Source organism: Salvelinus fontinalis, chromosome 29 (genome assembly GCF_029448725.1).
Source record: "Salvelinus fontinalis isolate EN_2023a chromosome 29, ASM2944872v1, whole genome shotgun sequence".
Lineage (NCBI taxonomy): Eukaryota > Metazoa > Chordata > Actinopteri > Salmoniformes > Salmonidae > Salvelinus > Salvelinus fontinalis.
In genome coordinates, this window is record NC_074693.1 from 8934887 (window position 1) to 8950747 (window position 15861).

The window sequence follows — 15861 nt, forward strand, 5'->3', positions numbered from 1 at the left end:
GATGACAACTTACCAGTCTTTTCCATAAAACCTGTGCATTTATGTCACTACACTGAAAAGACAGCAATTCACTTGACTAATTCATAGGTCTAAAACTGTACTGCACACTGTCAGGGAATTCCAATATTAGCTACATTACCTCATTACCTCACTACCTTTCACATACCTGCAAAGGTCCATCATCACAGACAAACAAGTCTCAAAGGAAGTGAAAGTGAAAGACGTGTTTCTCACTCACCTGCGTTACATCACTTCATTTCCTCAGTCCCTACTCGGTCACATCATCTGTAGCCCATTCCCCAAGTATTGCTGAATAATAACATAAAACTAGTAAAGGCTTATATGAAACCATTTTCATTTCACTGCCGTTTATTGCGCAATTACCTACAATGTTTACATTTATAAAGTTATGGATAAGAAGGATAATAATTGCAATCAAAGTGAAGAGATTGATTTTGAAATGGGATGGTTGAGGCTACAAGATACAGATTATATTAAGAAAAACTGTTGGCAACTATAAAAAAAACTTTAAAAGAATGCATGAAAGTCTTGGGATGTGTACGCAGCACATGGAAGTAAGACAAATAAAGTTAGGCCATGTCTGAACAGTCCTCTATTATCATGCCTTGTTTAGGTTAGATTAGAAAGTGGTTGAGTTCCTCGTTCTGTCTGTCTGTACTTTTCTCAACGGGGAAATTTTATTGGATGCTAAATGTCATCGACATTGACACATATTAAAAAGCCACTGTTTAGACTTCAGCGTTATTCAGAGGACGTGTTGATCAGAAGATGTTTGATTGCTGTCTAAAGGTATGAACAATTTACTTTTAAATTAACTTGTTGGCCTATGAATTTATTATGCAGATCAATTATTCATTTTGTACTTCATATTTTATTCGTTATGAACACTTGCATGGGTAGAATCTTAGATTTTTATATTTAAACTGATTTGACTGAACATTATTCTCTCTCTCTCTCTCCTTGCCTCATACTCTGTCTCCCAGATGAGGTTTACTTTACTAAGCATCCTGCCTACTTTACTGGGCGTTCTAATCCTACACCAGGCAAAAAGCCAAAGCCCCAAGTTCACTCAGAGCAGCTGGAATCTTCTACCCAACGGTAGGAAATCATCATCTCTGACCAGTACATGTATATTACTGTCATCTGTTAGATCAGTACAGTTTGTCACAATAATGTCAGCCTGTACACTTGTCAGTATGTTGTCAACTCATTATTAAGTGTAGTATATGCGTTTCCAGTCTGGTATAGTACAGTACTTTCAGAAAGTATTCATACCCCTTGACTGATTCCACGCACAATACCACATATCATACATAAGTATTCACACATTGAGTCAATACTTGTTATAATCACCTTTGGAAAGGATTACAGATGTGAGTTTTTCTAGGTAAGTCTCTATGAGTTTTGCACACCTGGATTGTACAATATTTGCACATTATTCTTTAAAGAATTCTTCAAGCTCTGTCAAGTTGGTTGTTGATCACTGTTAGACAGCCATTTTCAAGTCTTTCCATAGATTTTCAAGACGATTTAATTCAAAACTGTAACTAGGCCACTCAGGAACATTCAATATAATCTTGGTAAACAACTCCTGCTAAAAGGTAAATTTGTCTCCCAGTGTCTGTTGAAAAGCAGAATGAATCAGGTTTTGCGTTAGTATTTTGCCTGTGCTTTGCTCTATTCCGTTTCTTTATTTAGGCTTGCCATAACAAAGGGATTGAATACTTATTGACTCAAGAAATTTCAGCTTTTCAATTTTAATTAAGTTGTATAATGTTCTAAAAACAAAATTCTACTTTTATATTATAGGGCATTGTGTGTAGGCCAGTTACACAAAATCTCAGTTTAAATCATTTTAAATTCAGACTGTAACACAACAAAATGTGGAAAAAGTCAAGGGGTGTTAATACTTTTCACTGTATATAAAGATCACTTACTGTAGTTCTATTTTGGTTTTGCCAGTCCGGTGTATAAAGGTATGTTTATGTCAGTTCATCTTAAGGCCATATACAGTTGAGGTACTTTAGATGTTTGTGTTGATGAGCTACAGTCAGATCCAAAAATATTGGCACCCTTGAAAAAGATGAGCAAAAAATAATGTATAAAATACATAATACAAATAGTGAACTACTGTATCTTGTACGCTCAAACAGATGGAATAATTATATTCTTTTATACCAATACAATTAGTCAGAGAAAGAGATTTTGTTCAACAAATATGTTTTTTTTCTCTCAAAAAGCTAGGGATCAAAATGATTTGCACCCCTGTTTTTAATAGGATAACGGCACTGAGCTTTTTTCTAAAATGTTTTGAGATTGGAAAACACATTGGAAAGGATACTAGACCTTTCCATTCCTCCATACAGAACCTGTCCAGATACTTGATATCCTTTGTCTGCGCTTATGGGCTGGACACTTCAATTCAAACCACAGGTTCCCGATGGGGTTCAAGTCCGTAGACTGAGAAGGCCATTACAAAATCTTGATTTTGTGGTCAATTTAGAAAAAGGTTCAGTGCCGTTATCCTTGCAGCATTGAAAGGTATTGACAACAGGGTTGCCAATCATTTTTACCAATCTATTTGAAAAAAAAGTATGCTTGTTACATGAAATCTCTGAGCAGTTGTATTAGTATAAAATAATATAATTCTCAAAAGAATTTGAGCATGTAACAAATTAGTTCAGAATTTGAGCATGTAACAAATATAGTTCAGTATTTTTATGATATATTTTATACAGTATTTGTTGCTCCTCTTTATCAAGGGTGGCAATAATGTTTGACCTGACTGTATATGTTGGTGTTGATTGAAGTGTGTGTTGTCACCAGTTGTTGTGGTGAACGTAGACGGATCGCTGGTACAGCATCCTCTAACCTGCATGGGTTCCTTCGACCGAGAGGAGGAGGGTTGGAGGAGAGACAATGACTGGGTGTGGCGGAGAGATGGAGAGGAGGATGAGGAGATCATATGGATGATGGGTGAAGAGGAGAAGAAGAAGGGGAATAGCTTCCTTGTCAACCTGGAAGAGAGAACTGGAGGGGGGATATTTACATGTCACAGCCTGGATAGAACCCTCCTGAAGAAAACTACGGTGCTGGTCAAACACTTGGACGAACAGAAACGCATTCTAGAAGGATCCACCAGAACAGGTATACAGGATATCTGTCTGTCTGTCATCCGAAATCAAGTAAAATATTGTTTTTCCATTCATTATCCAATTGTAACATTACATCTTCTGTCTCTCTTCTGTTTGTTTGTTTCTATTCTAAGGCTATATGAAATGTTCAACACGGAACTACCAAGGAGAATTCCACTGCTCCTGGAAATTCACCCCTACACGTGTTGGGACTGTTATGTTTGTCAAAGTGGCACGGTACTATCACCACCAACCTTTTCAATGTATTACTACTACACTATTGGAAAGTAGAACCATGCAGGGTTCTTCCATTTGAACCATTTTTGGTTCTGGATAGAACCCTTTGCAGAGGATTCTATCTAAAACCCTCTATGTAGGGTTCTTTAAAGAACCCCCTGTAATATATACTATGGTTCTACCTAGAATCCTCTATGAAGGGTTCTGCCTAGAACCGTCTATAATGGGTTGGTTTGATGCTTCATGTTTCGGAGGACGCGTGACTCGACTGTCGTCTCCTGAGCCCGTTGGGGAGTTGCGGCGATGAGACAAGATCCACATTGAGAGAAGGGGATCAAATACAAAAAAATATGAATAATTCTCTCTCTGCAATAGAGCATGCTGGGGAATATTATATATGGTTCTATGTGGAACCCTTCTTGCCTTCCAAAGAATCATTCTTGCCTTCCGAAGAATCATCAAAGAACCCTTTCTTACAAAAATGGTTCTTAGGATGTTAAATGGTCTAGGTAGAACCCTTTGTCTTACAAAGAACTCCTGTCTTCCAAAAAGGGTTCTTCTGATTGAAGTGGTTCTTGGTAGAATCCTTTCCCTCCTCACAGAACCCGTTTGGAACCCTTTTTTTCCAAGAGTGTAAACATTCTATGGGTCTGACTGTTGTATAGTGCTACAGTGCTGTATGGCCTATAACATCTGACTATTGTATAGTGGTGTATGGCCTATAACAGGTGACTATTGTATAGTGCTATAGTGCTGTATGGCCTATAATAACATGTGACTGTTGTATAGTGCTACAGTGCTGTATAGACTATAACATGTGACTATTGTATAGTGCTATAGTGCTGTATAGACTATAACATGTGACTATTGTATAGTGCTACAGTGCTGTATAGACTATAACATGTGACTATTGTATAGTGCTATAGTGCTGTATAGACTATAACATGTGACTATTGTAAAGTGCTATAGTGCTGTATGGCCTATAACATCTGACTATTGTATAGTGGTGTATGGCCTATAACAGGTGACTATTGTATAGTGCTATAGTGCTGTATGGCCTATAATAACATGTGACTGTTGTATAGTGCTACAGTGCTGTATAGACTATAACATGTGACTATTGTATAGTGCTATAGTGCTGTATAGACTATAACATGTGACTATTGTATAGTGCTACAGTGCTGTATAGACTATAACATGTGACTATTGTATAGTGCTACAGTGCTGTATAGACTATAACATGTGACTATTGTATAGTGCTATAGTGCTGTATAGACTATAACATGTGCATAATAACTTACAGTATTGACTTGACTTCAAATTAAATATTACTGAATGGACTACTGCAATGTTACTCTACTTTTAGTCATCCATTTATTGTATTTTCTATAGTGGCCTGTCTGATACGGAGAACATCAGCTGTTCTGTGGACGCCAGTGGACAGCAGTGGACTTGCTCATCTTCGTCTGGCCAGAGTGACATCATGTGTTCTGTGAACAGTAGTGGACTGGGGGTGTCCTGTGTGGACAGACAGTATTGTCCATATGCTGAGGAGACTGACCGGATCACCCTGACCATCTACATGAGGACTAACTACCTGCTGGAGGAATACTCCCAACGCTTCTACTTATCAGACATAGGTGAGGACACACACACACAACACTTCTACTTATCAGACATAGGTGAGGACACACACACACACACACAACACTTCTACTTATCAGACATAGGTGAGGACACACACACACACACACAACACTTCTACTTATCAGACATAGGTGAGGACACACACACACACACACACACAACACTTCTACTTATCAGACATAGGTGAGGACACACACACACAACGCTTCTACTTATCAGACATAGGTGAGGACACACACACACACACACAGACACAACACTTCTACTTATCAGACATAGGTGAGGACACACACACACACACACACACAACACTTCTACTTATCAGACATAGGTGAGGACACACACACACACACACACACAACGCTTCTACTTATCAGACATAGGTGAGGACACACACACACACACACAACACTTCTACTTATCAGACATAGGTGAGGACACACACACACACACACACACACAGACACAACACTTCTACTTATCAGACATAGGTGAGGACACACACACACACACACAGACACAACACTTCTACTTATCAGACATAGGTGAGTGTTAAATAGGGACCTTGGTGCAGTCATAAGGGCAGACATGTTGCAAGAGGCTGGCAGGATCATGTGTACAAGTTGTGATTTTAGGCTACTTAAAGGTGACAATAATGGTCTAGATGTGCACTTCACTATATTTACCAACTAATAAAACAATTATATTTACAAACTTCACAATGTAAGTGGTCTCTGAAAAGAAAATGCTTCGGAGCTGGTAAACCTGTCTATCCCGTAACAAACATTAAGAATGCAGAAACAAAGCTGTCTAAGATGGCAGGAGTTTGTAGAGCACTAGTGCAGAGACGCACCACTAAAGTCTTCGTCACCACCTCCATATACACTGAATAAAAATATAAACGCAACATGTGAAGTGTAGAAATACCTGAAATTTTCCAGATGCACAAAAGGCTTATTTCTCTCAAATTCTGTTCACAAATTTGTTTACATCCCTACTGGTGAGCATTTGTCCTTTGGCAAAATAATCCACCCACCTGAAAGGTGTGGCATATCAAGAAGCTGATTAAACAGCATGAACCTTACACAGGTGCACCTTGTGCTGGGGACAATAAAGGCCACTTTAAAATATGCTGTTTTTTCACACAATACACAGATGTCTCAAGTTTTGAGGAAGCGTGCAATTGGCATGCTGCCTGCCGGAATGTCCACCAGAGCTGTTGCCAGAGAATTGAATGTTCATTTCTCTAGCATAAGCTGCCTCCACCGTCATAGTAGAGAATATGTCAGTACGTCAAACCTACCTCACAACTGCAGACCACGTGGATGGGCCTGGGTTAATAAATTTATTTCAATTAACTGATTTTCTTATATGAATTGTTACTCAGTAAAATCTTGGAATATGTTGCGTTCATATTTTTGTTAAGTATACAAATATCTTGCACATATATGTAGGCCTATCAGAAGATTATATGCTGAGAGTTTGTTGGTTTAAGTGCTACTGAAAGTTAGTTTGATAGTGCAGAGTGTTAGTAGAAGTTATGGTAATATTATCTATCCCACCTCTCTCCCTCTCTCCAGTGAAGCCAGACAATGTATACATTAAGGAGGTGAACAGCAGTACTATAGAGTGGAGCTATCCTGTCTCCTGGAACAGACCCATCTCCTACTTCCCCCTCTCCTTCCAGGTCAAAGAGATCGAAGGCAGAAAGTGCAAGAACGGGTGCACGTGTGATTCTCCCTACACAGAGGTGAGGACTACTATCTACATACTGTACATCCTACTAGCCCTTGTCTCCAGAGCTTGATGAGGGCCATTACACCAAGAGATCCAGACCCTGTACTAATAGGCTCATACTCTTCAACTAATAGACGTGGTCACTCTGGTCCCTGGTTCAATTCATTAGAGCACACCTTAGCAAAACGTTTTGCAACGAAAAGGAGCCTTTCTTATTGGACAAGTTCATGTAGTCCCTGCGTCAGGCCATTTTCCTCTATTTGGTGCTTAATGAATTAAATCCCTGTGTTCCTCAGGTCCACACCACAGAGAGCAGCCAGTGGTCAGTCAAGGCCAAGGTGACGGTGTGTGTCAGGGCCCAGGATGCCCTCTGTGACTCCCCCTGGAGCGACTGGACAGAGCACAGGTCAGTACCACACTCTCTAGTCTACTGTATTCAGGAGAACCTCTCCTCGGGGACCCCCAGCTGTTCCATGTAGTTGAACTATTGAAGAGTTAACACACCTGATTCAATTTGTCAACCAATCATCAAGCCCGTGAATACCACTGAATCAGGTGTGCTAGTTTAGGGCTACAACAACATAGTGAAACAGCTCCCGGAGTAGAGGGTTAAAATCCTCCTCTAGTCTACTGTTTAATTACGGAGACATTGTGCTCCATCCACACTACCAGGGTTAGGATCAATTTGGTTTTCCATTCAGTACATTCAGTAAGTGGATTGAAATTCCATTTCATAAATGGAAAATGCGCCTTTGTTTATCAATTCAAGAATTTAATTTCTGTGAAGACATTCCAGAACAACACGTTTTACAATATGATGCGATTTTTCAGACTCAGCAGCAAGGGAAGCAGGAGGGGGAGGCAGGAAAAGCAGAAGAAGAAGAAGCAGAAGAAGAAGAAGCAGAAGAAGAAGAAGAATGTGCCTCAATAGTATATCTTTACCATACTGATGGCCATCAAATATTAACCTATTTATTCACTCTAGTTTGTAGGCATTCACACGCTAAAACATCCACTATGACAAAGGTGTCTTAATTCACACGCTAAAACATCCACTATGACAAAGGTGTCTTAATTCACACGCTAAAACATCCACTATGACAAAGGTGTCTTAATTCACACGCTAAAACATCCACTATGACAAAGGTGTCTTAATTCACACGCTAAAACATCCACTATGACAAAGGTGTCTTAATTCACACGCTAAAACATCCACTATGACAAAGGTGTCTTAATTCACACGCTAAAACATCCACTATGACAAAGGTGTCTTAATTCACACGCTAAAACATCCACTATGACAAAGGTGTCTTAATTCACACGCTAAAACATCCACTATGACAAAGGTGTCTTAATTCACACGCTAAAACATCCACTATGACAAAGGTGTCTTAATTCACACGCTAAAACATCCACTATGACAAAGGTGTCTTAATTCACACGCTAAAACATCCACTATGACAAAGGTGTCTTAATTCACACGCTAAAACATCCACTATGACAAAGGTGTCTTAATTCACACGCTAAAACATCCACTATGACAAAGGTGTCTTAATTCACACGCTAAAACATCCACTATGACAAAGGTGTCTTAATTCACACGCTAAAACATCCACTATGACAAAGGTGTCTTAATTCACACGCTAAAACATCCACTATGACAAAGGTGTCTTAATTCACACGCTAAAACATCCACTATGACAAAGGTGTCTTAATTCACACGCTAAAACATCCACTATGACAAAGGTGTCTTAACCCTCCCGTTGTCTCGGCGGGTCAGAGCGACCCCGGGCAGTTCCGAGTTGATTGCCCGTGTCTGTGTGTGGGTCGGAGTGACCCCGGCAGCGTTAGCAAGGTGTATGTTGTAACCCTCCTGCCCCTGTGTGGGCGGGGTCATAGTGACGTCAGAGGGGTCAGAGTGACCCCGGCGGCGTTAGCAAGGTGTATGTTGTAACCCTCCTGCCCCTGCCCCTGTGTGGGCGGGGTCATAGTGACGTCAGAGGGGTCAGAGTGACCCTCGGCAGCGTCACCTGTCGCTTCCCCCGTGTCTGTGTGGGTCAGAGAGACCCCGGCAGGCCGGGGTCACAGTGACCCAACACCACCACCTGCTGGATACTAGTAAAAGGTCCTGCCCCAAAATTGACATTCTCAACATTCCGGGCAAGGGCCTGTGTCGAATACGGCGTGTCTGCCCCCAAACGGGCCCTTGGGCACCGTGTGAGTTTGGATATCGAATCTAAAAACGCCCCCCTACAAACTACTTTCCCTTGGTTGTGGAAATTGTGCCTTTCGGGTATGGCTGTTGTTAGACAACCTTCCCCTTGCCTCGGCGGGACAGAGTGACCACCGGCCAGCGTTCCGAGTCGATTCCCAGTGTCTGTGTGGGTTAGAGAGACCCCGGCAGCGTTTAGCAAGGTGTATGTTGTAACCCTCCTACCCCTGTCTGGGCCGGGTCACAGTGACCCGAGCCCTGTTGTAAGCCCTGCGTTATGAGTTGTTCCCCTCTGTTCCGGGGGCCTGGGGTCAGAGAGACCCCGGCGGCGTTAGCAAGGTGTTTGTTGTAAACCCTCCCCTCCTACCCCTGTCTGAGCCGGGTCGGAGTGACCCGGGGCCTGTGTTAGGAGTTGTTCCCCTCTGTCTGGGCCGGGTCGGAGTGACCCCGGCAGGGACCAGTTGTCCCCACCAACTCTGTGCACGACCTCGGTGCTATCACGCGGGTAGGCCAGCCGAGCGTCCCGGATGGGACCGAAGGGGCCAAGGGGCCGAAGGGGCGAAGGGGCGAAGGGCCGAAGGGCCGAAGGAGCAGGCAGGGCCGACCACGCGCCTCGTCCATTCGCGTGCCTCGTCCCATTCACGTGGCCACCGTAAGCAGGGCGTAGAGAGGCTACTAATATTGTCAGGAAGAAGAAGAAGAAGAAGAGGACGACGACGAGGACGACGACGAGGAGGAATACGACCCCGCCGAGCGTGAGCCCTCCGCCTACGACAGTAAGCAGGGCGTAGAGAGCCTACTAATATTGTCAGGAAGAAGAAGAAGAACAAGAACAACAACAACAAGAACAAGAACAACAACAACAACAACAAGAAGAAGAACAAGATGAGGACGATGATGAGGACGACGACGAGGACGACGGCGACGAGGAATACGACCCCGCCGAGCGTGTTGCCTCCGCCTACGACGCCTCGCAGTCCCGGTTTCAGCGCGGCTCAGGTCCTGGAACAGATATCCTCCAGCGTCGACCAAGAAGACGAAGAAGACTACTGCGATTCCGAAGAGGAGGACGTTTCGGAAGATGAAGACGGTGAGGAATACAACCCCGAGCGCGACGCGGACGACTACGGAGACGACTCGGCCTCGCGGTCGTGCTCCTCTTCGGAGGAAGAGCCGGAGGAAGATCCGGAGGAAGAGCCGGAGGGAGACGCGGCCGCTGCCCGAGAGGAGCGAGACAGAGAGCCAGATAGAGCCAGAGAGCCAGAGCGAGAAAGGGAGACGTTGCTGTCGAAAAACGGCAAAATCAAATGGTCCTCCGCGGCCTATCGCGGCCCGGACCGACCCCGCGCCATCCGCCCGCCCTGCCCCGCCGTGACGCCGGGCCCCACGGCCTACGCCGCGTCGCGAGCGCTCGACATCGAGTCCGCCTTCCGGCTGTTTGTCACACCGGCGATAGAAAGGATCATCGTGGACATGACCAATCTGCAGGGGGTGAGAAAATACGGCGACGGCTGGCGACCCATGGACTCCACCGACCTGCGCGCCTACGTAGGGCTGCTGATCCTAGCCGGCGTCTACAGGTCCCGAGGCGAGGCCGCGGCCAGCCTGTGGGACGCCGAGAGCGGCAGGACCGTGTTCCGCGCCACCATGCCGCTCAAGGCGTTTCACAAGTACTCGAGGCTGCTGCGATTCGACGACCGCCAGTCGAGACCCGCGAGACTCGCCACCGACAGACTGGCGGCCGTGAGAGAGGTGTGGGACCTGTGGGAGGAGCGGCTGCAGGCCCTCTACAACCCGGGGCCCGAAGTGACGGTGGACGAACAACTGGTCCCGTTCAGAGGTACCGTCTATGCATCTGTGTACGTACGCGTAGCGTAGAGAGCACGGGCAGTCTATGTATCTGTGTTTGTACGCGTGGCGTAGAGAGCACGGGCAGTCTATGTATCTGTGCATAGAGAGCGGTAGCAGTCAATGTATCTGCGTATGTACGCGTGGCGTAGAGAGCACGGGCAGTCTATGTATCTGTGCATAGAGAGCGGTAGCAGTCAATGTATCTGTGTATGTACGTGTAGTAGCACGGGCAGCGGTAGCAATCGGCAGTAGTAGCAATGGGCAGCAGTAGCAATGGGCAGTGGCACGGGCGGCGGCGGTGGCGGCTGCGTGTAACGTAAACGCAGTGCGCCCCGATGGTGAGCCTGTAACGATGACGCTGCTGCTAATCTCCTGCTAATCTCCTCTCCCTCTCCTCTCCCTCTCCTCTCCCTCTCCTCTCCCTCCCCTCTCCCTCGCCTCAAGGACGCTGTCCTTTCCGACAGTACATTCCCAGCAAGCCGGCCAAATACGGCATCAAGTCGTGGGTGGCCTGCGACGCCAAGTCCAGCTACGCTTGGAAGATGCAAGTGTACACCGGCAAGGCGGCCGGCGGATACCCCGAGAAGAACCAGGGCGCGCGCGTCGTCCTCGATCTGACCGAGGGACTGCCGGACGGTCACAACGTCACGTGTGACAATTTCTTCACCTCCTACGAACTCGGGCAGCGGCTCCTCGAGAGGAACCTCACCATGGTGGGCACGGTGCGAAAGAACAAGCCCGAGCTCCCTCCCGCGCTGCTCCAGTCCAAGGGCAGACAGGTCTCGTCCTCCAGGTTCGCCTTCACGCCCACCGCCACTCTAGTGTCCTACCTGGCAAAGAGAAATAAGAACGTGCTGCTTCTGAGCACGCGGCACGCGGAGCCCGACGTCAGCGATCGCCGAGACCGGAAGCCGGCCCTCATCCTAGACTACAACTGCAACAAGGGCGGCGTGGACAACCTAGACAAGGTGGTCGGGACCTACAGCTGCAGACGGATGACCGCCCGCTGGCCCCTGGTCATCTTCCACAACATCCTCGACGTGTCCTCCTACAACGCCTTTGTCATATGGCGAGAGATCAACCCCGACTGGATGCCCGGGAAGCGGAACAAGAGGAGGGTGTTCCTGGAGCAGCTCGGAAAGGCGCTCGTGAAGCCCTTGATCCAAAGAAGGCAGCGTCTCCCCCGCACCGAAGCCGCGTCCGCACTTGTCAAAGTCATACGGGGCGAGCGTGTATCCGCCGAGGCTCGTCCGCAGGCCCGCGAGCGAGCCGCCGGCCCGGCCGCCGCCGCCGCCCCGGCCGCCCCGCTGGGGGCGAGTAAGAGGAAGAGGTGTCAGGTCTGCCCACCCAAGAAGGACGCCAAGACACACACAGCGTGCTGCAGGTGTAAGAAATACATCTGCAAAGGCTGTTCACACCCATACTGTCACACTTGTGCCCACTGGGCCTTTAGCCAAGACGGGACAGAGTGACCCCGGGGGGGACACTGTGTGCTAGGCATAATAGAAGGACAACGGGAGGGTTATGTAACAACAACCATACCCAAAAGGCACAATATCCACAACCAAGGGAAGGTAGTGCAGGAGGGGGGGCGTTTTTAGAATCAATACCCAAACTCACACGGGGCCCAAGGGCAGTACGGGGGACAGCCTGTCACTTCGCACACAGGGCCCTTGGCCGTAATGTTGAATCTGTGAGTGTCCACCACAACCTCTCAGTTATCCAAAACTTTATGTTGTATCCTGTCTGTGGAATTTGGAGGCTGTGACAATAGATCCAGCTTTCAGTAGTGTAGCAAACCACGTATCAGTTATCCAACACTTGATGTTCTAGCCAACGCACTAATACAGGGAAGTACTTATAAGTCAGTTTGGGTTGTTACAAGAGTTTACATTTATCAACACTGGGGAAGAGGTATCAGCTATAACAAGTAGGACTATTATGGGTAACCTGTTCATCTTCGTTGCAACAATCCACTTGTCTCTATGTATGCATCTGTACGAAAAGCACAGTGTAATCAGTGATGGACCTGTGCTTGAAGAAGACTACCTGGGTGTGGATGGGGGACTTGACCTTGACGGAGAATATCGTGGTATGGATGGGGGACCTGAGTTTGACGGGGAAAATGGGGTTATGAACGGAGGCCCTGAGTTTGTGAACGGAGGCCCTGAGTTTGACAGACCCGGATTACAAGGAAAATCTAGAGTGGCCCGCTCTATCCAAGGTGGTTCGGATGACCACTCTATGCCTGACCTCATTGGGGTAGAGAAAGGTTATTGCTACAGGAACATTTGTAGGCAATTTGACACCTGGAACGTTACTTACCGGGTGACATTGATGAAACCATACCAAGTGTATAAACTTGATGGTAAATGTCTGCCTATCACTCTAGTGCGCTACTACGGAAAAGGAAAGCCTGACGTCTCAGTGTTCTCTGTGGTGTTTAACTGGAAGACAACGTCTACTCAGTCTCTAATACCCAGTGGATCACAATACAAGGCAGGTGTACAGATCTTGGTGAATTGTGCATCTGGAAGAGACATGGATGGTCCCGGAACAGCCGTGGTAGATCGGCCTTACTACGCAGCCTGTCCTGTGGACTGTACCGGATACAACGTGAACACTGGTGCCAGACTACATTCCCTGGGTCTCAGTGTACTGAAGACTGAAGGTGTGAGGATGATGGACTTGTCATCGGTGTCACTGAATCTGACACTGCTCCGAGAAAGTATGGGGGAGATGTAATTATCCTAACAGTTGAAATGTTATATTGTATTCATTTGGTACTATGGTGATGTGGACCTCTTTTATCAATAAAGTACAGTTGGTAACACTTGACAGTTGCTTGTCTGAGCATACTTTATTTTTTACTTGCATTCAACAGCATTATAAACTATAACAAGGCTACCCAAGCCCTCACAGTGAGCAAGCCTGGAAGCCTTCTAGGCTCCTGCGGCTTCTGTTAAGCTCTGTGTGATTGATGACGCTTTCCTTAGGCCCGCCCTATTATGACTCAGTCAGCAAGCATGGAAGCCTTATAGGCTCCTGTGGCTTCTGTTAAGCTCTGTGTGATTGATGACGCTTTCCTTAGGCCCGCCCTATCATGGCTCAGTCTGCAGAACTGTGGGTCTTTGACAATAGGGGCCAAAGCGATATATTAATGACCATACTGACGTCTCTCAGGAAGCAGAACAGAGTGTACAATGGCACATGGGAAATCAGAGTCTTTCTATACACTCAGATATTGTAATACAGCAAAGGAGAATGACAGTAGCGACGACTCGGACATTGACTTTGTTAGTGGCAGCACATGCAGAGAGCTGCAGTTCAACCCTGTTACAGTTGAAGATGCCCAGCTGCTGTGCACTAGGCTGAAGGTGCAGTGCAAGAAGATGTCTCTCAGTCATACTGCGTCTGGTGTGTTAGGTGCTCCGTGTAAGAATGTGAAAATAAAAGGTGACGGAAATTGTTTCTTCAGAGCGGTCAGTGAAGCACTATGTGGTACAGAGGAGTACCATGAGCCAATTCGAAATGCGGTGGTGCAGCAGCTACAGAGCAAACAACATATGTATAGGACCATCCTGAGAGTGTGTTACCGTTCAGTGTCAGAGTACATTACGGAGTCCAACATGAATTGTTTAGGTAGTTGGGCGACCGAAGTGGAGATTCAAGCAGCTGCAGACATGTTGGGGGTAAGCATATATACATACTATACCAACCGTTGGATTGAATACAGATCTAATGGTTTAGAGGTGTCTAAGCAGGGCATATATTTGGAGAATAGTCGGAACCATTACGAGACAGTCGTTTGTGTCAAGAGGCCTCAGACTCAGTCTTGTTACGGTTACTGCCAGGGTTATGAGATTGGGAACAGCCATATACCACAAGCAGTTAGGTCCTCAGGCTCCAAATCATCTGATTCCGAAAGCAGTTCGGGAGCGGACATGGCAGGTGACTACGAGGATTGGATGTGTGATGATTATCAGGACAATTGTCAAGAGGACTATACCCATAACCGAGATACTCCCGGTGCTGACATGGAGGATACCAGAGACCAAGAGGCTGAAACCAGTCACCGTTCAACCGATAGTCTTGTGGACTACGACATTTACGATTCCGAGGAGTCAGACTACGAGGTCCACACCCAAGACGTCGACAGTGAACAGCTCTACAGTGAACAGGTTGACGACGAAGAGGTGGTCTACTGTGAAGAGGTCTATGGTGAAGAGGTTGACACCGGCGCTGTCGTGGAATGTGAAGAAGTCGATGATGACGAGGTGGTGGACTGTGACGACGTGTACGATGAAGAGGTTTACGACGACGAGGTGGTGGACTGTGAAGACGTGTACGATGAAGAGGTTGACGATGGCGAGGTGGTGGACAGCAACGAAGGCTACAGCGAAGAGGGTGGCGAGTTACAGGTTTACTGTGAAGATGGTCACGACTCGATTCCAGCTGTGGAAGATTCGAGAAAGCAACATTTGATGGAAAGCATGCTTAGTTGGTCTATACTGAACACATCATGGCATTCCTTCCTAGAATGGCTGGGGGAGCGCTGGTGGGGATCAGTCTCTAAAGAGCAGATTATCACATTCATGGATACATCTAACAGTCGCAAAGGGGACATTGTCGTCGCAGCACACTTCGGTGGCATGCAAGGAGGAGTGTGTTCGATTATGGTGAAGACACAGGATTCAGTCATGACCTTTACTGTTGTTATTAGTCGAGGCAGGTACATCTGTACCGATATGGTACAAGGTCTATTTTCAACTCCTATTGACATTATGAAAGTTCTGGTGCGTAAACTGGGAGAAGGACACTTGCTACGTAGACCCAGGTGGATGGCTCATGACCCCAAATACTTTGCTATGACACAAATTGTGGACGAGCTGCGTTATATTGTAAAGCTGATAAAAGGCTCATGGTGGGGAGCTGCATTCCTCAGTTTGGAAATGTCCCCACCACATGGTAAAGTGATAGAGCTTCTACGAATGAGGACAAACAAGCACACCAACCCAGCTG

At 46.3% G+C, this 15861-nt stretch overlaps 1 protein-coding gene across 1 annotated transcript; it reads left to right on the plus strand.

Moving 5' to 3' along the window:
• Positions 1-473: 473 nt before the first annotated feature.
• LOC129827390 (interleukin-12 subunit beta-like) lies at positions 474-8508 on the plus strand. Its single transcript, XM_055888176.1, has 8 exons — positions 474-810; positions 1005-1119; positions 2848-3168; positions 3290-3392; positions 4785-5032; positions 6620-6789; positions 7073-7182; positions 7608-8508. Exons 1-8 carry the CDS (start codon positions 790-792, stop codon positions 7705-7707), a joined length of 1188 nt encoding a protein of 395 aa, XP_055744151.1. The 5' UTR covers positions 474-789; the 3' UTR covers positions 7708-8508.
• The last annotated feature ends 7353 nt before the right edge of the window (positions 8509-15861 follow it).

Bases quoted from the DNA above. Each gene is read 5' to 3' on its own strand.
- LOC129827390 (XM_055888176.1), top strand. From the start codon at position 790: ATGTTTGATTGCTGTCTAAAG. The intron at 811-1,004 runs GTATGAACAATT...TCTGTCTCCCAG, and splicing joins TGTTTGATTGCTGTCTAAAG to ATGAGGTTTACTTTACTAAG. The intron at 6,790-7,072 runs GTGAGGACTACT...TGTGTTCCTCAG, and splicing joins GTGATTCTCCCTACACAGAG to GTCCACACCACAGAGAGCAG.